Consider the following 26,964-nt stretch of genomic DNA (forward strand, 5'->3'; position numbering starts at 1 on the left):
GAGTGCTTTCAGAGGCATCATTGACAAAGATATAATTCGATTCATCATATCAATCTCGAAACAGAATGAGAGAATGGAGAAACATATAGACCTTTCCATACGACTTTCTAATTCCCTGTTCTACGTGCTATGTGTTGCATCGGGATGGTCTAAAATTCACGAAGACATCTCTATTAACTAGAAACCGAAATATACATAAAGCACTAGTACTAACTTCTCATTATTTGCTGTTTCTATAACTTTGAGGAACTGCTCTTCCTAACTCGAACTGGTATTCTAGAACTTGAGACGGCCATTTGTCGGCTGGAGTGAGATATCGGGCGTGTGGTTTGCTCACTAGAGAAATATGCTTGGATGCGAGTTGTTCAATACCGACCTCTGGAGGATCTTGGATGTTCGAGCAGAATGTGGCAAGATGTGAAGGACTTATTTGCCCTCGTGTTCCGTGTTGCACGAAGGGAAAGAAAAAAGGACTGTCAAGATTGTGGGATGCACGCTCGTTGTTATGACATTCAGGAGGGGCCATGTTGAGGTCGAGCTGTAATTTGGTCTTTGCTTTGATCTCTGTCCGAAGCTTACCAATCTCCGCCTCCAAAGCAGTGTTATCATCCTTTAGCTCGCTCGTCTCAACATTAACCTTCAATATGTGCGATATACAGTTAGTTATCATGCAATTAGGCCAAAAGAAAGTCGTTAGAAAACAAAAAAAAACGAGTTAAGATGAGTTACATATTTGGATTCGGACAACAAGGTGGCGTTCTCTTTTCTGAGTCGTTCAATCAGATCCAGCATTTCTTTCACTGTTTGCGTGGCTGCAACCAACATGGAAGCCTTACCGCTGTTCTGATCAGACAGTTCTGTGAGGATACGTTCACCAAAAATCATCAGTCGTTACTCATTGAGGAATCTTCTTTTAAAGTTAGGTGTCTCATCAAGTTAGACGTAGAAAACTTCAAACGTTACCTAGAGAATTTGCTAGAGCAAGAAACAGCTCGTTCAAATTCTCGCGTTTCATCTTCTCCCTCTCAGATTTGTGAGTTCTTTTAGGAATCTTTCCATTGTTCTTGCTAGAAATGTCACTGGAGAAGTGAGCTTCATTGATCAGATGAAACAACAAAAACCCACAGCACGATCAAAGAATGCTAATTCACCTAGCCACTCGATCTACCACAAGATGCCTTCACTCATAATCAAATGCATTTGACTAAACGAGAAACGACAAAAGAAAGTGACAGCTTTATTTTTTTATCCCTGTAATTTGAAATATAGAAGAAGCACATGATCTATGTATAGAGCTTACTGAAGCCTTTAATAGTCAAAAACAAAAAACACCTACCATACATAGAACTTACCCACTCGTTGACGTCTCCACTGCCATTTTAGACTTAACTATGGGGGCAATATGGGGTTGCATCTAAGTTCCTGCCACAAATTATGATAAACCAACCAAACAGTCAGTGGCTGAAATGTAACACCAACTCAACAATGTAGTCTGCTGTTTGAATAAAGAAATCAATTAAGAATCGAAGTTTCGTATCCCCTACCACTTATCAAGATTTAAACAGAATACCAATTTTTCTTAGCTCGTGAAAAGCTCAATCAAAGAGGGAATTAGGTAAAGGATAAAGTAAGCCAATACTATATCACCAAAAAAAGACCCTTATTCCCCAAACAGATTCCACAACTAAAAGAGAAACAGAAGCATCATTAGAAGCTAAAAAGGTTAAATTCATTACAATCTTCTTCTTCTAACAAGAAGAAAAATTCCTAATCTCAATCTCATATAGCGTAGCAAAAGACACAAATTCAACATAATCCTATTTTCTCCATGGGATTTTTTTTTTGTTTTAAAATAGTTATTCAACAAGAATTCAAAGCTACTGTTTACATATCATACATAACTAAAGTGAAACACAAGAGGGCAAGATCACAGCTTTTGTCACAGAAGAGAGAAACAAAAGAATAATTGGGAGCTAAAAGGCCAAATTCACCAAAAAAGACCCTTATTCCCCATAGAGATTCCATAACTAAAACAGAGAAACAGAAGCATAATTGGAAGCTAAAAAGGTTAAATTCACTAGAATCTTCTAACAAGAAGAAAATTTCCTAATCTTAATCACATAAAATATACCAAAACACACAAATTCAATACATATTCCTATTTTTTTCCATGGGAATTTTTTCTTTCGAAAATAGCTACTGTATTTCATCAAGAAGAACCCAAAGCCACTGTTTACATATCATTACCAAAGTGAAGCACAAGAGGGCAAGATCACATCTTTAAAAGGCCAAACTCATCAAAATCTTCTAACAAGAATAAAAATTCCCAATCTCCATTTCATAGAACAACAAATTCAATGCATAAATAAAAGTTTGAGAATTGCAATTCAACAAGAATTCAAAGTCACTGTTTACATATCATTACCAAGATCACAACTTCTCACGGAAGAGAGAGAAACCGATGTGAGATAGAGGTTGATTTGCAAGAGAGTAATGAAACAAGAACTCACCCACATAAATAGAACTTGTGGGGAAGTCAAGGATGGAGAAAATGAGAGGATTCTTGCTTGCTGCAGCGATTTGGAGGTGTGGTTGGTTGAGAGAGAGAGAGAGCGTGTGGCGAGCACTGGGAAAAGGAGTCATCAAATGAAGATGGAAGCCACGGTGGCAGTGTGTGTTGTCGTCTAGTGTGTGCCATGCACGTTCCGGCAACAGTTATTCCACGTGCTTTCAATGCTCTCTATCCATCCATCTCAACTCTTTCTCGTTTTACCGGATTAATTTATTATATTTTGTAATTACAAATTATCGAAAAATTATGAATTCTGGTCAAATTTTAGTTGGTCATTCGAAATAGCATGGGCTACGCATAGATGATACATAAAATTGGAAAAATCATAAAGTTTGGATCCGTGTGCTGTTTTCGGATGGTGAAAAAATTTGATTGTCATAAGATATTATTGATGTTTTTCAACCAGACGATGACATTTTTTGCATGAACAGACATCTTTTAACAGCGTTGACCTGCAGTATAATTTCTTGGTTGTCATATTATATAACGATTTCATAAAAAAAGTCGCTATGAGATAATCGTGAAGAAATTCAAACTTCATTATTTTTTAAAACAATTTGGCTTATAAATATATGTGAAATATAATTTATTTGTTTGCTAAGGTAGATAACTTTTATATCCCGAAGCTATTTGACCTAAATAAAAAGACATATTATTGTATTATGATTTGTCTTAATAGTCTTGCCCTACCAAATTATCCATGATTCTTTATATAAAAACTATAGTCAATTGGACTTGGGCATGAAATTATTAGTACATACTAATAATTTAAGATGATGCAATGTTATTTGAAGTAGTACTATGTTTTCATTATATTATGTAAAACATTTAAACACACGAATGTAAAAACAAAATGAAGCCACATAATCTAATTTGTCTATCACAAATTGTATAACAAAATTTTTAATGACTAATATACCCTTATATGGATGTCCACATTATGGACATATAACAACACTCAAATATTTATTATATTCATTATATTATTATAATATGGTTGGCTATGTAGAAGTAGAACGTGGTACGGCCTTCCGTTATAAACTTACACAAGGCGGAATGAAACATGCCGTTTTTACATAGTCAATTTCTCAAATACTATCTCCTATTTTTCTAAGTTTTAATTTTTCAAGGGAAATAAGCCAATTATTGATAACATATCCTATGGTGTCAACTTGCACACATATATAATAATATCTAAAACGTAGATTAAAATCAAAAAGTCAAGCTTGATAACATATATATTGAAAGGAACCTTTGATAATTTATACTTGTGTACATGTGACTGCAATACACATTAGTGTGCACATTGTAAGGACATTTTATGATTTCACCAAAGTTTTACAATTTTTTTTTATTTTCTCTTTTATACTACTAATCTTGCTAATCCAAATAAGCATATCATTGGTTTACATCATAAACTTTTAGTCAAAAACAATTAGTATTTCTTATATTCATCCGCACCCCACCATGGCTCATCCAACCATCCTCACAAGGGCATAACTGTCAAGAGAAAAAAGAGTAAAAGCTTGATATAAAAGCAATAAAATGTGATGCTCCTATATAATAAAATATCCTTTTAATTAGTTTAGTTTTTAAGTATAGTTTTCATGTACTATATATTTCTGTTTTACATAAAATGTAAAGAGTGTAGTAGGTAAATATTTTACTTAATACATATACATTTCTACGTTACTCTCTCTCTCTTAAATATGTGAAGAAATCCAGTAGAGAAAAACTACATTAGGCTTCTGAACAACCAAAACTGAAATCGCGAATCTTCATGTTTCCATTCAAGGCGAGTGCAAGCAAATCGAACTCTTCAACATACCAGAGTTCCGAAACTGTGGCCTGCGATCATCAAAATGAAGAAAATCGCAATTTCATATGCTATTTATCGCACTACATCATCGCGTAAGTAGACGTTATACATCTCACACAACCTCATGTGCACGGCGTTTTTGTGATGCTATGTGGCGAGCATAAATTTTCACATAAAATGTCTCTGTGATAGGAGCTTTCGACTAACCTTCAGTCCAGCGATCTTGCGGTTTAGTCTGCTTACAAGCTCGTGGAAAACTTGGAGATCTGACATTTTCTTTTCCTCCTGTGCGGATGAGAGAAGTGTAAGACTTGACAGAATAACGAGGATTCGTATTGCACAACATTTTTCGCTTTTTCAGTGAGATCTAACAATCAAGTTAGTTTAGCATTGGTGCAACAAATGGAAAGTTAAGGAATCACTACAACATGCGTTACAACATGCGTTAGACAGTGATTACAGCACGTCGTACCTCAGACAACCTTTTAGGGGGGGCGAGAAGTCTTGCAAATGAAGTATGAAGCATTGCCTCATTATACTGTGCCAAACATATAAACAGTGTCAAAAATATTGTCAATCCTGAAAATCTGTAAAATTTTAGAGCCCAACGACAATTCAAAATAGACCTGTTCTTATCACAGCATAAAATATCAAATATTTTCGTAACCTACCTTCAAATGCATTACTAGTATATTTGTTTATGTGTACCAATTTTCATTTTCTATTTACTCCCCCTCTTGTGCAGCTTGGTAAGAGGGTGTTTACATAGCATTGCACCCTTCCTTCATTAACATGAATCATAGGAAAGATAATACAGGAAGATATGTGAAGTTGGTTCTCACAAGCTGCTTTTGTGGAGCGCGGGGAAGAGCTGATTTTAGTTTAGCACGAACGGTTACAGGATCTGTACCAGAGACCACCTGAGCAGAATAAGTATGAGTTATCACCATTACTAAGAAATGAGACGAGCATTTAACATATATTTTCCACCATAAATACAAGCCCATTGGCTGCAAACTCAGCATAGTTGGCACATGCTTTATTAAGAGGGTTTGCGTAGAAAACAAATAATAGCACCAATGCTAAACCTCCAAGACCAAAGATGTCATAGTTGCAATTCTATAGCAAGCCTATTTGAAACAAATAGAGAGATATAAATGGCAGTTACTACAGAATCATGATTCAAGAATAGAATATCAGAGAAAAAATTTCCGGTGAAATTTTTAAAAACAAGAAAAAAAGAATAAACGTCCAATAGAGCGACGAACTTCCAAATAGCAAAAATGGAAAGAGCTATAGCCGACCCCTCAAAATCCCATGAACTCTTTTTCACCCTCTATTTCTTTATTTTGGTAATTCTTTTACACACCCATATATAAATAAAAGAAAAAGAACAAAATTTGTTGTATGCAGAGTTCATCTTAAAACTGGAAATGGTTGTGGACAGAAAGCATGAAAAAGCATACCTGCCAACAACCTAGTAATACGCCAGTCGAGGTCAAAACAACCTTATCTAGGACAACATGCATTGGGCAGATTGACTTCGAAACTTCTTTTACGGCAAGAGCTTCAGCTTCTATCTGAGAATCGAGATGTTAGAGCAAGCAATGAAATAAAACATGAGAAGAAAAGAAGAAAATCTATGGATTAGGACCAATAATATCAGTACCTCCTTTTCTGAGGCAGGGACAGGAGTTATGTGATGTGAGGCGTGGAACATGCTAAAGTGATACATACTCGAGTTCTGAAACCAGATTGCTAAGCAAAAATCTGATCAATATTCTCAAAATATACAGAATTGCACATGCAATATGTTTTTAGATGTATCTTTAAGCTATAAAATAACATCTTACCTTCTCCAAAGTATGGCAAAAGAATGTTCTTTACGGCCTCCCTGCATCAATAGCAAGCAAATAAAGCATTTATACCCCAAAACATATAGCACAAACTAAACTCTGATTGATTTTATGTAATTCAAACATCTGAAAACAGGAATAGTTTTGTGAATTCGAGAAGAAAGAGAAAGCTTGTTACATGGCCGCACATTAATTTTCCAGCAACAATTCAACATGTACACCAATCTTCCAAGCATTCAGTGGTGTTAACTTAGAACTCACAATTCAATAGTAGTTTTAGGATGTGGGAATAATAAGATAAAATGTAGGATTAGTAAGAGATTATGTACTCAACGGAAAACATAAGAATAGATCTCACTCCACCAAAATTTTGATGCACACAAATATATTATGAGGTTTCTTATATCTGAAAATCTGATTTTAACAAATATTGGATGCCATAGTCAATCCAGTCAGAAAGACCGATTCCGCTTCAATTCTCACAAATCCTTTAACACCTATTAAATTTCGAATAAATCCATTTCAAGCTTCATAAGTACATCTTTATACTATACAGATAACAATCACTCAGAATGTGTAATTATAAGTATGATAACTCACGAGATTGGAACGGAGAACTCAGTACTTAAATGCAATACATTTGCTCGGACCGGAGGTTCCGCAACCTACATTAATGCAAACAATAACTATCCAGTGAGAAAAGCACCATCGGACTTGCTTGGAAAATTCGATCTATTCCGATGGTATTACCTTAAGAACAGGGGTCAGCGTTCCATCCTTTATAGTAAAAAGATCGGATAGGGATAACGACTGAGAAGTCTGTCCTTGTTTGAGAAAAACTGCTCCTTTCTCATCCAGCTCTTTCGCCAATTGTGTATATAGTATCGATCGTTGCTCCGCATTCGCAATAGCAGAACCCGCTGCACACCAAAAATGCTAGTTACATAATCTTTATACACACAAATTCATCGTATCAAGTGCAGAAGAACCAGGACACCAAATTGAAGAAATTTAACCATAGGCACAGAACAACGAATCATCAAAATTAACTGCTCTAGAACCCTAACCAAAATCCAGCAAATGAATTAAATTTAACTTCACAAACCAAGCATTTCTTTAATAATCATTTTAAATTAGGGGATACAAAACCTAGAAGTAGAAACAAAGCTAATTTCACGGAGCATAGTTGCAAAACCTAATTTCACGGAGCTTAGTTGCAAAACCTAATTTTACAGAGCTTAATTGCAAATTTCAATCAATTATAAGCTGTAGCGAGATTCTGGCTTCAATCACAAACTCCGAAAACAAAATCGCTCACAAAAGCTAGCAAACTAAGAAATATATACATACCTGAGAGTGTGATCCAACTAGAACGAGCTGAAGAGTTGCGTAAAGCCATCTGAAACAAACAGAAGAAGGTAAGAGCGCAGATTAACCAGACTGCAGCGATCTTCACTGACCGACGCCACCAATGCTTGATTATCCCTCTAGCCATCCCAATATGCTTATATTGAACTGTTAATCATCAACACATTGAAGATTTTGCACAGTAATCAATAGTTGTTTAGAATTCCATTCGTGAATTGAACGATTTCTACAGCTGAAATCAGTTCAGAATCTTCAGCAAATTTGCGTGGCTTTTTTACCTTCTTTTTCCTTTTTTTTTCTTTTTTTCTCTTTTCAATTAAAAATACATTAAGCTTCTTAAATGCTAAACATTTTTATTTTTTATAAACGATTCTACAATATTTTCTGTTAATTTAAGAGATAATAGTAGTTGATTAATAAATTATGAATATTATACGATGACAAATCAGGAAATTTCAAAAACTCTAAACAGTCCCATGTTATTTGGTACAATGGGAACATTTATAGACAATTAATCCTAATATTTAGCATTAAACTAAACTAAACTAAAAGTTCACACAAATAAATCATTATAATTTTTTTTTAGTTTTGGACATTATTGTCCAATATATAAAAGTGCATTTTTGAATAAGAAAATTAAGGTTGAATTTGAATTGGGCTACTCATAGTTTTAAGGGTCGACATTGGTGGGCCATTTATGCTAGATGGGTTTGGGCCTAAATAGTTAAATCTATTTTGCTAACATAACAATAATCAATACAGGATTAAAGTTTAATAATTAAAATAGTTTAAATTAAAATGTATAACCTCAAAATTAACATACTAATCCTATTGATCTTCTTTATTACAAAAAATAGCATACTAATCTTAGATCAATAATTTATTCGATATATATCATTATTGAAAAGAAACTTGAATTAGGTATAAGGTGATATTTAGCAATAAATAAATCAATAAATGTCCCACATGTATCATATATATGTAAAAACAAACAGAGTTTCTTGTGACTTACATTGACATTGAATACTTGCCACTTTCTACAATACTTGCCACATGTTCATTATTTACAGTATTAATTAATTTAATATTTATTATTGTATTGTTGTGTGAACTCTTCTTTTTAACATTATGTTGGTGAGTTGTATTTCAATTTTATCCAAATAGAAAATTCATAAGAAGTTTAGTAACTAAGAGATGAAAAAGACAAAGATCATAAGTTCAGCATGTGTTCGGCAGAATACCCACATGAGAAAAAGACATGTCTTGATTAACTAAAATATCTTCTTCATCTCTCTCATTACCGTTATAGTATTAAACTCGGTTTGTTGAGATGGTCTCACCGTTATTTAGAAAGTTGGATAATTATAGAACAAAACTAGTGGGATCGGATAGAGTGACGAAGGACGTTGCTGACATCGAAAGGAAAACACATTGCGACTAACCGTCATTGCTAATGGATGACGGATCAAGAATGGTATTGAACCCCAACTCTGAATGCTTGGGTCGACGGAATCGTGGCACAATATAGTTCAAGACAACTAAAAAAAGAATTTTATGAAATAGTTTTCAATGATCATTCAATAGAGAGATATATAGAGGATGTGGGTAAAAAAGCAAGTAGTAGTAGTACCATAGTACCATAATACAATTTTGGGTTGGGGAGAATAATACTTTTGAATATGTTTACAAAGGGAGTAATACATTTACACTATTTAATATTGATTTGCAACATATATATTAAATGGTGTATTCAACAATTAACAATCAATTCATGTCGACATGACAAAGCATAGTTCATGTCAAATAATTGAAACAAATGTATTTATACATTAGTACGCTGTCTTTCTTATTCTTACCATAAATATACAAATATTCAACCAATTTTCTTATTAAAAACAAATATATAAATGTATTAATTCATAATTCGACATGTTTAGATGCACTTATTCCTTTATAAAATGAAATTATCTTTTTCATATTTAGATACATCTTCAGACCAACGTACAATTAAAATCATATAATGAACTAATTATTAGTATTATATTAATATTACGAAATATAATTCTTTTTTTAAATACATAAGATTAGTTGATCCTCAAAATACACATGATATATATGTATTAAAATTACACATATACAACATTATTAGCTATACAATTAATAAACTAAACTAAACCATCAAATGATCAATCAAGATCGAGCCACAAAGCAATCATATGTGGACCAAACATAGAAGACAATCAATAAACTCCAACTACTAAAAAGTCATTAAGATGAAGAAGTATGATTAGTGGAAAATTTAAGAAGCCAAATTTAGCAACAAAAAAATTGTACGTGTTAACAACTTAAGACACAACAATTCGGCCCCAAAAATCTTCGACGTGGACTAGTTAATTAGGGTTTAGTTTCCTAAAAAAGACAAAAAAAAAATCAGATAAAATACTTATTTTGAGGTTACAAGATCTCTAGAAATGGGACCAAAATTGGTTGTACAAAAATTGGTCCCAACCCCATGTGACATTTTTGTACGATCATATGACAAATTGTATGCCAAAGTATTATGATGTTGTGACATCTAACATCAATCCCAATTGAACATTGAACAATGAAAAGGCTGTTGAAATAGATGGTGTTTAATGGATCCCAAAGCCAACTTGCATGAAAATAACCAACTTCTTTTCTTGGATGTTGCACCACTTGGTAATGGATTTATTTTCATTTCCTATTTGGAAAAAAACAAAAGAGGGGATGACTTCTTTTTATGTCAATGTATTATGTTCATACTTTGTGGAATTATGCTAAAAAAGAAAAATATGTTGACGATGGTTATTGTAAGGAAAAGAATATTTAATCATCCTTGTAAAATAGGTAGACATAACTCCTATTAAAAGTTTAAGCAAATTGGAAAATCGAGTATCAGTTCAAAATGAATTGTTACATGACTTCGAGTAAAAAAGTTGAATTGATATAACAGTCTAAAAAGAACTTCTAAGTTTTAGACGACTAATCCTTAAAAAAACAAACCAACATTTCAATTCAAAATTGTGTGGGGTTGGTGAATTGCAGGAGATGGCTAGTGACGCAGGCATCGGATATTGCGTCTGTTGGGTCCTCGATAGTGCACACCCGAACTCCACATTAGTATGATATTGTCCGCTTTGGGCAAAGCCCTCACGGTTTTGCTCTTGGGGTACTCCTCAAAAGGAGTCATACTAATGGAGTTGAGGTAGCTCATTTATATGCTTGCAACTCTTGTCTCTTGGGGTACTCCCCAAAAGGCCTCATACTAATGGAGTTGGGGTAGTTCATTTATATGCTTGCAACTCTTGTCCATTCTCCGATATGGGATATGGTTTGCTTGACCGTAGCGTCGACCTAACAAGTATCCTAATTAGTAAGCCCTAAAAATCACCCATGTTTTCATGATTTAAGCCTTTCTAGTCTTGTAGGTAGGGATGAGCATTAATTTTTTAGATCTAATTTTTGAACCGGTCAAAAAAATTGAATTTTGAAAGAACAAATTGAATCGATCCGAAACATCCAAAAATCTAAAATCTAATATTTCTGAAATAAATATCTGTAATATTCAAAAAAAAAATCCAAAAAAGCCAAAAATCCAAAATAAATTGTTTAGTTATCATAAATTTATATATAATTTAAATACAATTCGGGTTTTGTAATTAAAAAAACTTACCCGAATTGAACTGAATTTTTTAGTAATTTTGAAGGAAAAGAAATTCGGCCTGATTCAAAGATGTAAAATAACCTAATTGAATTTAATATTTCAAATTGGTTCATTTGAAATTGTTCGCCCCTACTTATTAGTTATTTAGTACACATTAGAAAATAATTAATCTGATCGAGTCATGAATATTTCAAAGCCGACCATATTTATTACCCAAACTGAGAGGTTTTGGAGATGCCAGCAAATGCAAGCACTTTATCTTGGAATATAGTTAGTTTTAGGACAAGTAGAAATAGATAGGTCGAAGGGTGTGACATGTTTCAATGAAAACGTACGTGAAGCTAGTTTGAGTAACTATATATGGTGGTCCATATATGACTTTTCTTTTGCATCTTTGAGTCTTATCTCATTCTAGTGCATGCCCCACTCTTGAAATGGACGGTTATTACTTTGTACAAACAAAGTAATTACTAAGAGAATACTATATACAACTTCCGTCCCGCATTAACTGTCGTATTTACTTTTCTGCACTCATTTTTGTAAAAATAATAATAAATAATTAAAGTCGAGAGATAGTAAAATTAGAGAGAGAACACGGTAGAGAAGAGTCTTCTTTACATTATTCTCTCACTTACTTTACTATTTCTCCGCTTTAACTATTTATTATTATTTTTATAAAACGAGTGCAAAAAATTAAATGTGACAGTTAATGTGGAACGGATGTAGTAATTGTCATTATACATTGGCGGTTTTGGGGGCGAGATTATCAGTTTGTTAGGATCGAAAAACTCAATTATCTCGAGTCATTAAAATTGTCAAACCTTATTATGGTCATATGATGTGACAACTCTGTTCTAACCTCGCCCAATGGTCCTAGAATTTACTACCTCTACCTATGTACTTGTAGAAAATTCTACTACAAACTACTCCTATAAATCATCTAGTTATTCAACTACAAAATCAAGTTTATTTTATTATTCAAACATACAGGCCCCCAGTGGAACTATCTAAGACCTACACTTTTTTTCTTCTTTTTTATTTATTTATTTATTATTATTAAGAAAGAATTGTTAGAAAAGCTATGGAGTTTAGTCAATTATCGATCCGGCTCACAATTTTAGTAATCAATAAAAAAAAGTAGTACTCCTTCCATCCCAACTAAGTTGAGTCGTATTCGTTTTTGGGATGTCCCAATTAAATTAAGTCATTTCCTTTGTTGACTAAAAACAAAACATTCAATCACTCTTATTTTTTTATATCACCTATTTTACTCTCTTTTTATCTTTCTTACTTTATTAATCTCTTTTACTTTTCAACACAATTTCTTAATCTCTGTTTCTAAAAGTTTTGTATACAAAGGGCGTATGAAGTTTGAAGTTCTCAATTATACATTAGCAAAAAAGTGGTGAAATTATATCAGATATAAAGTCGTAAAATTATACTACATTGATGTACGTATTGTCAGTGAGTAAAAACCAACAATCTTTAACAAAGAAATCCACATAGATTAAAAAAAATAAAAAATATTGCACTAATACGATTAGATTTTTTTATCATAAGTTAATTGAGAACAAATTCAAATCTCACAACTTTTTCCAACTACTTTTGTAAGTTGGGAACGAACCAAAAATTATTAAATTTCACTATTTTTATGACAATTTACTCAAATAATAATTATAATATTAATATTTTACTCCCTCCGTCCTGGCTAAGATGATACATTCCTTAGTCGGCACGGGATTTTAGAAGTTGGTTAAAGTGGTTAATTGGAGAAAGAAATAGTAGTGTAAGTATTAAATGGAAAGAAAAAGAGAGTTGAATATTTAATTGAGAAGAAAAAAAAGTGGTCGGATGTATTAATTGCAAAGAGAAAGTTACTAAAAATAAAAATGTATAATCTTGATTGGGACAAACTTAAAAGGAAAGTGTGTCATATTAAATGGGACTGAAGGAGTACTATAGACAGTACTCCCGTAGTTAAAATAAAAGAAGATATTTTACTACAGCAAAATTTCCAGCCTGTGGGCCCGCCACCTGAGCCAACACACCTGGAAGCAGAAGATAAGGTATGGGGCCCCACGCAGCCTAATTGCTATGGCCCATCCTTCTTCAACAATTTGAAAGATGAAAAAGGAAATTCCATTTAATCAAAGACTTCAGTAATAAATATTTGGATAAAATATAAAAGGACACTAAGATTTAATCACATAGAGATTGGTTTCCCATGCTATGCAAACATGTGTTGTTATGTCACACTTTCATTTTCCATAGCACACTATTAGGCTATTAGCAATTAAAGTACTACTACTGAAAATAAATCCAAGACTATGCAATGTGGGAAATATTAGAAAATTTACTATATACTCCTACTAGCTTTTTTTTAACACACACACACACAGGTACACACCCACACACATATCGGAGTTCGTGATACATTCGGCAAGCGAGCTAACCCTGACACACAGCCCCTCATGGCTCGAAGACTAGCCCTGACACATGCAGCCACGCACCAGCCTGTGAGCAAGAACCTCCTCAGGCTCGTTCTCTAGCCCCCCGTTCGACGGGTCCGGGGCAGCCGGGGTCGGGACCGTAAATTCTCACCATCAAGCGGGTCGGGTCTGCAAGCTTGCCAAGCCCAAAGGCCCACAGGAGAAATTAATCCCAAGTTGCGCCATCCAGGATTCGAACTCATGACCTCTTGGATGGCGGTATCCTTGCCTCACGTCTGTCAAATTTCACTAGATATTAATATAGGCCAAAGGTTTAACTTTTTTCCTAATTATAATGAACTAGTATTGATCGTTATATGCTAGTTTCCTAGTATATAAAATATGACGTATAGCCGCTAATATCACGAACTTATGGCATTTTTCCTGTAAACTTCTCTGCTAAAATCATAAACATGAACGGGTTTTACCAATTTTTAACCCGGCCTTATTAATATCTAGTGAAATTTGACAGACGTGACACACCTTCAAATTTACATGTATCCCGCCCGATTCAAAGTACGGATTTGTACATGAATTTGGCTAGTTATTGTGGTGATGCAAAACTACTTCAATTGATACAATAAACTAAAAGTAATTCCATGTATCTAGCTAGTAGTATTATTAAAGAAGAACGCTTTTTTCTATTTTGGCCTAGGTATATTTGGGGATCACTAGTGAGACCAAATTCTTCACCACTTTAGAGTATCCACACACTTCCCTGGACAAACCACTTTTTATTGTCTTCAGCCACTTCTGATTTGCCCACAGCGACAAAAAAAAGTTTCCACAGCAATAATTGACACTTTTTTTTGCCACATTTCACTTTATTTTATTTTTTGTATATTTTAATTCAATTATAATTAAAATTATCTAACTGTAAATAATTAGAAAACAAGATAATAATAAAATTAAAAAAACTATTGGGACCAAATATTCGTTGTATTATGGATACGGGAAAATCTTCGTCTCCACCGTGTATTTTTAGAGATAGAAAAATTAGAGAGTGAAAAGTGGATAGAGAGTGAAATGGGTGTGAAGATGTGTGTGGAGTGAAAATGAAGATGGGAGGTGTATTTATAATAAAAATTATTAAAATTTCGAAATTAAAAAAAAATGGCTAAGCCGCGCCGGAATGGCCGCACAGTAGACCGCACGGCTCTATCGCCGCGGCGCTCCCCACCCCACCGCGTCCTCACCGAGTAGTCGGATGGCCCTTCCGTCCACGCCGGGGCGGACGTTTCCTCCACTAAGGATCACCGCGGCTGCGGCGACTCCGGGGTGGCCGGCGCGCCGCCTACCCTTATAGGTCACTTATAAGTTTATTTGTTCAAGAACTCAATTCTCCACTTCTCACAATCGATCAAGTGTAATGTGGGAGACTAATTAATTAGAAATATTTGTTTCTATGTAGTGTAACATGAAAATAATCAAATCATACAATTACATAGTATATCTCTTGTGCAATTAAAGATCATCAAATTAACCTTATGTATATAGTGATTAAAATCGAATTGTGATCATTACTACTTCACAAAAAAATCAGCTCAATGATCCCAACTGTTAAAAACCATGGCCTTCCCAAAACCCTAGAAATCCTCTATATTCATCATCACACCACTTCAAAAACAAAAAAAAATAGCACCAAATCAAAAATTATATTGAAGAAAAAAAAAACAGACTCATGAATAATTTTGAAAGACAAAATAAATTACTCAAACCTCACGTGCATGTGTTTTACATATCTCCACCTCACGAGTGGTGGCTACTGTCGTCGCCGCCGCCGTGGGACCCACTCGCCTGAGGATCCGACATTCCTCCGCCCCGATAATGACTCAATCCGCCCAGCACACCCAATTGCCCCTCCCCTCCGCTCAATTGCTGGCTCGGTAGCAGCGTGATTGGCCCGGGAAAGTTCATGAAATGCAAGCCGCTCGAAGCGCTGCCTCGATACAACGCGGCGGCTGCGGCGGCGCTGCTGCTGTTGGCGCTCGGAAACGTCCAAATCGGATCGAATCCGGCCATGTTGCTCGAATTCGCCACCATCCAGAAATTCGCCGGCGCGGCGGCTTGGCTCGCCGCCGCCGCCGCCATGGCGGAGGCGTTGCTCGACTGCAGCAGGTAATCCTGCTCCTGCTCCGCCCTCCGTTTCCGCCCCATGCCGCCACCGTCTTCCATTTCCCCCAAATCAATCGAATTTTCCCGCGCTTCCTGCTTCGCCGGCATCATAAAGCTAGGGTTCAGGACTCCGCCGGCCGCCGGAAAATTGAGGATCGCGGCGGAGGAGGGGGAGGGATCGCCGGGGAAGAGGCTTCCGCGGCGGTGGTGTAGCGGCGACGGCGACGGCGACATGGCGTAGGTAGGGTTGAAGTAGGTGGACCTGAGCTGGGACGGCACCGACATGCTGGAGCCGGAGCTGCGGAGGGAGATGTTTAGCGAGGTGAAGTTGGCCGGGATGGTGCCGGTGCCCGTGGCCGCGATCACGGACGGCTCGGCCTGCTGGAGGAGCCACTCGATGGTCTCTCCGTCCGATTTGTGGCCGAGCTCCCGCGTCAGCTGGAAAACCCTAGCCGCGCATAGGGCCGGCATCCGGATGCGGCGGCCACGGCCGTCCACCTTCGTGTGGCGGTCCTTCGTGGAGGTGCGCTTAGGTGGAGGCTTCTTGGCAGCCTCGGAGGCGGCCGTGATGATCTGGAGCGAAGAGGCAGAGGCGGAGCAGTTGTAATTAGGGTTTGAGGGGGCCGAGACCGAGATGGCGAGGGAGGGGTAGGGGGAGCTAGTCGATTCATCTTCCTTCTTTTCGAGTAATTGGAACGGGAAATTGAGGCGGCTGTGGTGGTGGTCGTGGTCGTGGTGGAGGTGGAAATGATCATCACCTCCTTCCATGATCACATTTAGGTATAGTAACAAAACATGATTTTTTTTAATAGTATAACTATAACCCCACTTCTTGAAAAACCTTCTTGAAAAATGAATTGAAGTAGAACTTAATTTTATTTAATGTGTGTGTGTGTGTGACATAAGAAGAATTATATTTTCTCTCTTTTGTGAAGCAATTCCTCTTCAACAATGGAGGGAGAAAGAGGGAGAAGAGATGAGGACAAGCTTTAAGCAACAAAGATAATGAGTGAGAATTATATGGGGTGTGAGCTTTAAAAAGCAAAATAAAAAAGGAAATTAAATTGCAAAGGGGAAAAAGAACATGCTTTTGTTGGGGCTCTTTTTTTATTGTCTTTTTGACAAAAAACCCTTTATTGAAATGCACCAGAAAGAAGAATAACGAGATTTTGTGATCATTCTTGATATTTTTTATCTATTTATTCATTCTCCTCTTTTTCGTTTTTGGTGATAATATATATATATATATATAATACCCTTTTCTCTTTTTATCTTTTTCTTTCTTGCCAACTCAAATCCCAAAACTTCTTCTAATTAACTAATAATCAATAATGATCGTACACCCTTCATCAACATATTTTTCTCCATAATTATATATAGGGATAAATAGTTTTCTTGAGCTATATAAATTAGTTATTTTCAATTATTTTATTTTTCATTTTTATTTTTATTTTTATTTTTTTATATTATTGTGGTTGGACAGTAGCTTTGGTTCAGAGTCCACGTGAGGTGCTCTTTTTATCATTCAATCCATAAAGACAATGGTGTCCAAAATGGGACCCAATCTCAAGTCAAAAAATTGAGAGAGACTTAGGGGAAAAAATGATTTTAATGAAAAATTGGGGTTGATGTGTGGGGGGTATGTGTCACCCTCTAATTCATGTAATCATTTCATTTTGCCTTTGGTTCTTTGCCTTTTTTTCTGCTGGAATTTTGCTTTTTGGGCACTTGTTAATTAAGTAGCCTTAATCAATGTTTTGCTTGCCACATCAAGCCTAAGATATTTTAATTTTTATTGTGATGCTGTCACACCAATCTTTTGGGGAAGCAAAATGATGTAGTTCAGTTTTTAAATTATCAGATATTGTTGAATATTCGTGACTGTGTATTAAAGAAAGATTGATTTTTATGAAAACATTATGGAGAAGTTGAGAAAATATTTATTTCTGGGGCTGGAGTAGGAATTCTGTTGAGATTAATCGGAGATGCGATCGAATTGTAGGAGTGAATTTAAGCAAGGAATTGCAAGTGAGAATCTTGAAGAATGTATTTTATTTCTTGGAGATGAATTTTTCAGAGAGAATGTGGAAAAATCAGATTACCTTTTCTAAATCCGATTTCCCTCCTTTTAAACTACAACTAAGCGTTTAAATCCTACGGCTAGGATTTAATCTCTACTCGATCGTGCATCTGACGGCTCCTGAGCCATTTCAGCTAATGAAGCGCGTTTCACCATATTTGCAGCATCATCAATTGCATCTAAGCAATCAACTTCTACAAATCTCCACCTTTATTGCTTAGATGAATTCTTCAGCCACCGCTGATCACACAAACCCACCAGCCTCCGGCACAATTCAAACTTTTCTCTTGGCAATGGTTTGGTCAGCATGTCTGCTGGATTAACAGCCGTGTCAACCTTGAATAGGCTCACATTTCCATTCTCTACTTCTTCCCTCACGAAATGCAACCGCACATCAATGTGCTTACTACGTTCGTGGAATACTTGATGCTTCGCTAAGCTCAAAGCAACATTGTTGTCACAGCCTATAGGCACTGTCAGCTGCTCTACCCCAAAATCAGTTGCTATCCCCCTTAACCATGTACTCTCTTTCACTGCTGATGTTAATGCAATATATTCAGCTTCTATAGTAGAAAGAGCCACTACACTTTGCAATCCTGATTTCCAGCTAACAGCCGCCCCATACATTGTGAAGATGTACCCTGATTGGGATTTTCTGGTGTCCAAGCTCCCAGCAAAATCACTATCACAGAACCCAACTAAAGCATGTCCTTCATTGTAATCACAGCTCTTGAACAATATTCCTACATCTCCAGCTCCTCTTAGATATCTCAGAATCCATCTCAGTGCCTGCCAATGTTCTCTTCCATGATTGCTCATATACCTGCTGGTACAACTGACTGCTTGAGCCACATCTGGCCTTGTACCAATCATGGCATACATCACACTTCCAACTACATTGGCATACGTGATATTCTGCATTTCAGACCTCTCTTCCTCAGTTTTTGGTGACTGCTCCACAGTGAGCCTGAAATGTTGAGCCATTGGGGTTGCTGTGACTTTGGAGTTTTCCATCTTGAATCTCCTCAATACTCTAGATATGTAGTCACTCTGATTCAACCATATCTCTCTCCTTTTTCTGTTCCTCACAATGTTCAAACCAAGGATCCTCTTAGCTCCACCTAGATCCTTCATGTCAAAAGCCAAGCTTAAATCATGCTTAACTTTCTGAACCTCAATCTTTGATGCCCCTGCCACAAGCATGTCATCTACATATAACAGCAAATAAGCCACTGCTACTCCATGTTTCTTCTTGATATAAACACATTCATCATATCTGGATCTTTCAAATCCATTACTCAGCACATAGTCATCAAACTTTTTGTGCCACTGTCTACTGGCTTGCTTCAGTCCATAGAGGCTCTTTTTCAATAGACATACCTTGTCTTCCATTCCATGCCTAACAAAACCCTCTGGTTGGCACATGTAGATAGTTTCCTCCAAGTCACCATGAAGAAAAGTTGTCTTAACATCTAATTGTTCCATTTCCCAGTCCAGTTTTGCCACCACAGCCAGCAGAACTCTTATCGAAGTGTGTTTTACCACAGGTGAAAACACCTCATTGTAGTCAACACCTTGTTCTTGAGTGAACCCTCGGGCTACCAATCTTGCCTTGAATCTTATCTTTTCATTATCTGCTGATTCAATCTTTTTCTTGAACAGCCACTTGCAAGAGATCAGCTTCCTGCCCTCCACTTTATCCACCAAGATCCAGGTTCCATTCTTGAGTAAGGAATCAATTTCATCAATCATGGCTTTCAACCACTGATCCTTCTCTTTACAGTTCATTGCTTCTTTGTATGAGCCTGGTTCAGACATCTCTATTTCCTCAGCCACACAAAGAGCAAAATACAACATATCATAGTCAGCATATCTTGCTGGAGGTCTCATATTTCTCCTCCTGACCCTATCTCTGGCCAGCTGATACCCCTCTGTCTCTGATTGTGCTCCAGAACCTTCACCACTATCTGGTTGCATGGTGATTTCCTCATCATCTGCTTTCTGGGACTCCACCTCAATCTGAGTCATTTCCACAGATTTCTGCACAGCTTCACTTTTGCTTCTGAATGGCATTTCATTTTCCACAAAAGTAACATCTCTACTAATCAATACTTTGTGGTTTCCTGGCTCTATACACCAGAGTCTATAACCTTTCACTCCGGTCTCATATCCAAGCATGACACACCTCACAGCTCTAGCATCCAACTTAGTCTGCTTCAAGTATGCAAATGCTTTGCAGCCAAACGGTTTAAGATGGTTGTATTCACCATAGCTTCCATACCATCTCAGATCTGGTGTGTCTCCATCTATGCTAGATGAAGGACATTTGTTAATCATCTTCACTGCAGTAGCCACAGCCTCAGCCCAGAATCTCTTCTCCATTCCAGAAGACAGCAACATACACCTCACCCTTTCCATGATAGTTCTGTTACCCCTCTCTGCAACACCATTCTGCTGTGGATTCAATGGAACAGTGCGATGTCTCTTAATGCCTTTAGATTTGCAAAATTCACCAAATTCCCTTGACACAAACTCTAAACCATTATCAGTTCTCAGGCACTTCACCACACACCCCTTTTCTTGCTCAACTAGAGCACACCATTCCTTAAACTTTGATAGAGCCTCAGATTTCTCTTTGAGGATATATATCCAAAATTTTCTGGAATAATCATCAATCACTGACATATAATACCTTCCCCCACCCACTGACACCACAGGAGAGGGCCCCCATAGATCACTATGCACATAATCTAATGGAGCTTTAGATGTGTGTTTACCTTTCTGAAATGGTAATTTCTTGGCTTTTCCCATCATGCACTCTTCACAAGCCTTGTCTGGTTTCTCATCTACTCCAGATATCACCTCCCTCTTCATCAATTCCCTGATACTCCCCATAGCTGGATGCCCCAATTTCTTATGCCAAGTGACAGCAGTCTCCACTCCAACATTGTTGACTTGCTCACTTAGTACAACAGCCGAGCCACAGAGATAATATAGACTGCCATTTCTTCTGCCTTTCATGACCACAACTCCATTTCTTCTCACCTCCATGACTCCATCTGATGAGCAGAATGAGCATCCTTTCCTTTCCAACATTCCCAGAGAGATCAAGTTTCTCTTCACTTCAGGGATGTATCTGACATCATTCAATATAGCAGAGGAATTATCATCTAATCTGAACCGAATCTTCCCAATCCCCTCAATCTTACACACTTGATCATTTCCCAGTACTACAGATCCATGTGCATCAGAAATCTCCTCAAACAACTCAAGATTTGGGCACATGTGCAAGCTACAACCAGAGTCCAATATCCATGGCTCTCCACACCCCTTCTCCATGACATTCAGTGCATGCGGGACTTCCATTTCTTGCACACAATCTGAGCTAGATTTAGATGGACCAGCTTCTTGCGCTTGCTTCCTTTTCCATGCGAAACAATCTTTCTTCAAATGTCCCGGTTTCTTGCACCAAAAACAAGCACGAGATTCCCTCTCTTTCTGGTCCATGCCATTGGTTCTGGGAGCATCTCTTTCTTTCTTGAACGGCTTCTTGCCTTTGAATTTCTTTATGTTGAGGCTCTCGGACGTCGGCTCATTCCCCTTTTCTGTACATCGTTGGATTTCTTTAGATCTTATGGCCGATTGTACTTGCACCAGGGATACAGTTCCCTCTCTGCCAAACAAGATAGCATCTCTCATTTGATCATAAGACTTAGGCAAAGCATTCAATAAGAGTATAGCCTTGTCTTCTTCCCCAAGCTTGACATCAATATTTTCAATGTCATCAATGGCCTTATTGAAATCTTCCAACTGCTCCAATACATCTTTATCCTCTGTGAATCGATATGATACAGCCTTTGCTTCATGAAGAGCCGATTTGCCAACGACTTTGTCATGTATAATTCTTCGCACTTCTCAAGAATTCCTAGCGCAGTGGTTTCTTTGGCCACCTCACGCAAGACCTTGTCTCCTAGACTCAAGACCACCACGCTATGCGCTTTTGCGAGTACTTCCGCCCGCTTAACCTTGGCCTTATCATCGAGCACCACCTCTGGATCATCCTTGTTCAACGCATCCGCCAATCCCTGCTGAATTAGCAACGCTCGGATCTTCATTCGCCAAAGACCGAAATCGTTCTTTCCCGTGAACTTCTCCGCCTCAAACCTAGAAGCCATTTTGATCCAATCCAGAGCTCAATCAACGTAAGAATCAATCGCCACCTCCGCCGTTCCCACAGACTGCGCCACTTGTTGAGATTAATCGGAGATGCGATCGAATTGTAGGAGTGAATTTAAGCAAGGAATTGCAAGTGAGAATCTTGAAGAATGTATTTTATTTCTTGGAGATGAATTTTTCAGAGAGAATGTGGAAAAATCAGATTACCTTTTCTAAATCCGATTTCCCTCCTTTTAAACTACAACTAAGCGTTTAAATCCTACGGCTAGGATTTAATCTCTACTCGATCGTGCATCTGACGGCTCCTGAGCCATTTCAGCTAATGAAGCGCGTTTCACCATATTTGCAGCATCATCAATTGCATCTAAGCAATCAACTTCTACAAATTCAATGCAGGTGTGCAGAAGATAATTGAATGATTATTATATACAGATATAAATAGTAATTTGCTCATGTTTTATTTTGATGTTTTGTTTTTTTGGTGGCTTCTTTAAATATTATTCAAAACAGCTTTGGTTCTTTGTTGTGGAAACAAATTAAATAGTGTTGCAAATTGTACATGTTTTAGGGAAAAAGGTTAATTTGGCTAAATGCTGAAAATTTCATGTGAAAATAGATGTCTTTGCATGTTCTTTCTAAAATAGTTAACGATTTTGTATAGTACCCCATGATATAATTGTAATTTTCAAAGGGAATAAAAGAATAGTTTTTTTTAGAACAAAAAGGATAAATACTTAATTTAAGGTAATAGGTTTAGTTTAGGTCTTGACTTTGATTTAGTAGTAACAAAAGATGTATGACACGAATTGGAAAGAAAAAGTATAATAAGTTTATACAAAGCTTAGTTGAGACTAAACCGATTTTTTTAAGACAGAAAGTGGACCTAATTAATTATTCCCTCCGTCCGCGAATAGAAGTCATGTTTTTCCATTTTAGTCCGTCCGTAAATAGGAATCCCGGTTCACCTTTACCATAAATGGTAATAGGGTCCCACCATCCACTAACTAATTTCACTCACATTTTATTTAAAATTAATATATACAAGTGGGACCTCTATTCCACTACCACCCACTTTTTTAACATTTCTTAAAACACGTGCCGCCAAGGAATGAAACTCCTAATAACGGACGGAGGGAGTACTTAATTAGGTTTCGGACTACATATATATAGCTCATTAAAATAAGTTATTTATACATTTATTTTTTAATCTTATATTTTACTCAATTTACATATAAATATCTTGCATCCTTAGTTAATTGACAAAATAATATATTTACAAAATAAAACTATGATATGTACAAACTTGACGTTTAAAACTATATTTCTATAAAACAATTAACTGTGTTACCAATATTGGTGTGCATATATTCTAGAATAGCAATATTCCTAAATCTGTCGACGTATATAATAAATTAATAATATATAAAAATTGATGAAATTTAACATCATAATTACAGTGTGTGGGGAAATCTTAAATTGGTTGGATCATGCCACATATTTTATTTGTACACACCTTTTTGGGTGACTTGGGATAAGAAATGGTATGGCTGCAAGACTGTCACCTCTTCAATTTTAGAAATATATAATGCACCTTCAAATACTTGTTTATATGCTTCATCAGACCTCATGTTTATTTTACCATTACTTTATTTTTTTCCCAATATTAATATATATCAAGAATAAGCATAGGTATTTAGGTACATATGTTTGTATACGCATTGGTAGTTAGTACACTTCTGATTGTATTCGTGTTGTTGATGGCTTCAAGTCTTGTCTTTATTTGGTATTTAGTGTTTAGTCTTTTTGTGGAGCGGACGTTTTCTACGGTTGGTAGTTTTTGTCTAGCCATCTCCATCTTTTACGTTTATTTTGTGTTTCCTTCTTTTTTTGTCACATGGACCTATGTTGTTTGAATTCGTAATATCTTGCTGATATTTGTTTTGGCTCGTTGACTTGAGTAATATGTATTTCATCTAAAATAATAAGGCTATATATCTAGTGTTCTATCAATTGATTGATTAGAAATAACTATTTAGCACATATAAATCTCAAAAAATAAAGTTACGTTAACTCGAGGACCGGACTGAAAGGCGCCAGCTAAGACACATCCAAAAAAATCAAAGTAACGAAGGCACAACGAAAAAGGTATCGATGAATCACATCAAATGACACAAAATAAGAAGCAAGAATCACACTGATGAAATAGCCCACATCACTATGGGTAATAACACCGACATCAAAACAAAAGATGAAGATACTTGCCAAGAAATCCACATTCGACAATAAAAACGTATGAATTTTTTTTCAACTTGAGTTATTAAGTGAAGAGTTGACACAATTACAAACGAACTTAATTTTTTATAATTATATTCGGACTAAAAACTCACTATATTAGGAAAATTATGTTATAGTAATGTATATAACCATTATATAATCTTTCACATTTTTTTTATTTAATTTTTTTAACTGTATTACCTAGCTTCTAGCCTACTACTTATAGGTGCTTTGTGTAGCTCATCTTAGCAATATCGACATGATTGAATTTAACAATTTAAGATCGTGTCGGGCCAAAGCATATATATATGACCTAATTTTACCGATTCTAATTCTATATACCTACATAGGTAGCTAGAATAACATTAAATTTCTTGTAACTATTTTTCGATGATATTGATGTAGAAAATTAAAAACAATGATAGGTTTTGATATGCAAGTTGCAACTAATAATAATTTAATAGCATATTTTATAATCATTTAATCATAAAATAAGTGCTCGTAATGACAATATGATCCTTTTGAAGGTCTTATTTAATTCGAACACACATTCTCTATCTCTTTGAATTTGAAGATCTGAATATTATTTTTTACAGTGTGGGCGGCAATATTTATTTTCAATCAATAAATTGAGATGTATTTGCTTAATGTATCAATAAAATTGAGATATATATGAGTAAAATTTACAATTTGATTAGCTAAACAAATGCAAAATAAATTGATATTGAGGTGGAATGAATAAGATTCTACTTTTATCATGATATTTCATAAGGTGATAATACATTATCTATATTATATTTGAAACTTTACAACCAAAGATTGTATTAAAAGGTGTGTCACATAACAAACACCGGCTTCCAGTGGGCTTGTTTTTACCTTTGATGGTGATATGAGATATCTAAGCAACAATATCAATAATTAACTTTACATAAATGATAAAGAATTTATAGATTTTCGTGTTTTATGTTGTTTCGTGGTTTAATTATTCAAAACATTTGTTTTGATTTTTCTTGATTATGTTGCAAACTTAGAATTGGAGAGAAAAATTATTGATAAGGCAACTACACTAGTGGATTAAAGGTTGATGTCCGAATTTTTTCCCTCTCTAAGTATTTGACAGAGGCGACACTAAGATTGGAAAAGATAACAGTTTTCTCATGGAGAGAATTATCTGTGGTCAATAATTTAGGTATGTTCACTTCGATTTTGTGCATGTCTTCCCCAATTATGATATATGATCAGTGGCAGATCCAGGACTTTTGATTCGGGGTGCAATAAATTTGTATAGTTACTCGGAATTTCAAACTCCGACTTAGCATAAATTAAGATTAACATAATATTATCTTAATGCTTCATATATAACACTAAAGTGACGTTTATTGTATAGAAGAAAAATATACTATGTTAATTTACTTCAATTTTTATATATATTTTTTTAAAATAAAGTATTTATTTGAAATACTATTACTCTAAGATAGTGTTTATTATAGAAAAAATTATATATGAACCACTGGTTTAGAATAATTAACACAGAAATATAAAATACTCCTACTAGACTAGTGTAATGTTTATTTATTGGAGTATATGTTATCAATTAAATATTGTATAAAAATTAATTAAATCAATAATAACGCTTACTTAGACTATTGTAATGTTTATTTATTGGAGTATATTTTCCAATTAAATAGTGTATAAAATTAATTAAAACAATAATACCGCTGCCGAAAAGGATCAAACTCAGGCATCCTGATCATGTAGAGTATTACAACAACTTACCGCTGCACCACCACCACTGTTTAGTTATTAGCACATATAAATATATAATTAGCATGACATTTGGGGGTACAGTGGTACCCCTTGTCCCAATGTGGCTCCGCCACTGTATATGATGGAAACCAAAAGTATGTTTATTTTTTAAAATATTATTTTATCCGATTCAAAACATTCAAGCTAAAAATATGGCAAACTTAGCATTGCAGGAGCAATTCAAAGAAATTAATTGCTACCAATCGAGAAAATTAATTATGAATATTAATTCAGTCATAAAGTGATAAAACCATGTCAGTATTAATTGCTACCAATCGAGAAAAAACTAATCGAAGCCATAAAATATACTAATATACATCATTGACACTACACAACCGTATACGAATAAGACAACTCATAATATTAAAACACACACCTATAATTCAGGTCTAATAATTAATTGTGTTGGAAGAATTTAGCAGAAATTTAGTGTTTTTCATCTATAAATAGATAGTGACACATATACTAGTGTAGGTATATAGTAAAGGATGGAATTATGATATGTGAAAGAAATGGCAGTAAAAATATTAGATTTTTTATTCTAATATACTTTATTTTTTAACATGGTAGTCTTTTGCAAAAATATCTTGCGTGAGAATTTTAACATAACCTAAACATTGTGTTATTTTTATATAATAATTTCCGTCAAAAATTGTAAAAATAAATTATGGTCTAATTTTTTTTTATTTGTAAGTATGATAATGAGTTATATCTAGTTCGTCAT

At 35.5% G+C, this 26,964-nt stretch overlaps 3 protein-coding genes across 4 annotated transcripts; all 3 read right to left on the minus strand.

Moving 5' to 3' along the window:
* Positions 1 to 20: 20 nt before the first annotated feature.
* On the minus strand, positions 21 to 2,635 carry LOC121781895 (transcription factor bHLH47-like). Of its 2 annotated transcripts, none has more exons than XM_042179589.1 (5): positions 2,511 to 2,635; positions 1,353 to 1,422; positions 964 to 1,079; positions 730 to 857; positions 21 to 637 (listed from the first exon to the last, which is right to left on the minus strand). In XM_042179589.1, exons 2-5 carry the CDS (start codon positions 1,412 to 1,414, stop codon positions 221 to 223), a joined length of 723 nt encoding a protein of 240 aa, XP_042035523.1. In that variant the 5' UTR covers positions 1,415 to 1,422; positions 2,511 to 2,635; the 3' UTR covers positions 21 to 220. The 2 variants fall into 2 exon arrangements, with proteins under 2 accessions (XP_042035523.1, XP_042035524.1); XM_042179590.1 differs by having other exon boundaries at positions 2,426 to 2,615.
* Positions 2,636 to 4,133: 1,498 nt separating this feature from the next.
* LOC121782955 lies at positions 4,134 to 7,931 on the minus strand. The gene is made up of 10 exons (XM_042180969.1): positions 7,598 to 7,931; positions 6,998 to 7,167; positions 6,848 to 6,912; positions 6,245 to 6,285; positions 6,061 to 6,149; positions 5,858 to 5,971; positions 5,234 to 5,311; positions 4,864 to 4,929; positions 4,599 to 4,676; positions 4,134 to 4,420 (listed from the first exon to the last, which is right to left on the minus strand). The coding sequence occupies exons 1-10, from the start codon at positions 7,740 to 7,742 to the stop codon at positions 4,313 to 4,315; spliced, it is 954 nt and encodes a 317-aa protein (XP_042036903.1). The 5' UTR covers positions 7,743 to 7,931; the 3' UTR covers positions 4,134 to 4,312.
* Positions 7,932 to 13,477: 5,546 nt separating this feature from the next.
* LOC121782044 (transcription factor TCP14-like) lies at positions 13,478 to 16,903 on the minus strand. The gene is made up of 2 exons (XM_042179748.1): positions 15,508 to 16,903; positions 13,478 to 14,025 (listed from the first exon to the last, which is right to left on the minus strand). Exon 1 carries the CDS (start codon positions 16,670 to 16,672, stop codon positions 15,539 to 15,541), a length of 1,134 nt encoding a protein of 377 aa, XP_042035682.1. The 5' UTR covers positions 16,673 to 16,903; the 3' UTR covers positions 13,478 to 14,025; positions 15,508 to 15,538.
* Between the last annotated feature and the right edge of the window lie 10,061 nt (positions 16,904 to 26,964).

Source organism: Salvia splendens, chromosome 20 (genome assembly GCF_004379255.2).
Source record: "Salvia splendens isolate huo1 chromosome 20, SspV2, whole genome shotgun sequence".
NCBI lineage: Eukaryota > Viridiplantae > Streptophyta > Magnoliopsida > Lamiales > Lamiaceae > Salvia > Salvia splendens.

Bases quoted from the DNA above. Each gene is read 5' to 3' on its own strand.
- LOC121782955 (XM_042180969.1), bottom strand. From the start codon at position 7,742: ATGGCTAGAGGGATAATCAAGCATTGGTGGCGTCGGTCAGTGAAGATC. The intron at 7,168-7,597 runs GTATGTATATAT...TTTGGTGTGCAG, and splicing joins TAGTTGGATCACACTCTCAG to CGGGTTCTGCTATTGCGAAT. The intron at 6,286-6,847 runs GTGAGTTATCAT...CTATTGATGCAG, and splicing joins GAGTTCTCCGTTCCAATCTC to GGAGGCCGTAAAGAACATTC.
- LOC121782044 (XM_042179748.1), bottom strand. From the start codon at position 16,672: ATGGAAGGAGGTGATGATCATTTCCACCTCCACCACGACCACGACCAC.
- LOC121781895 (XM_042179589.1), bottom strand. From the start codon at position 1,414: ATGCAACCCCATATTGCCCCCATAGTTAAGTCTAAAATGGCAGTGGAG. The intron at 1,080-1,352 runs GTAAGTTCTATG...TCACTTCTCCAG, and splicing joins GTGGAGACGTCAACGAGTGG to TGACATTTCTAGCAAGAACA. The intron at 638-729 runs GTAACTCATCTT...CACATATTGAAG, and splicing joins TGTTGTCCGAATCCAAATAT to GTTAATGTTGAGACGAGCGA.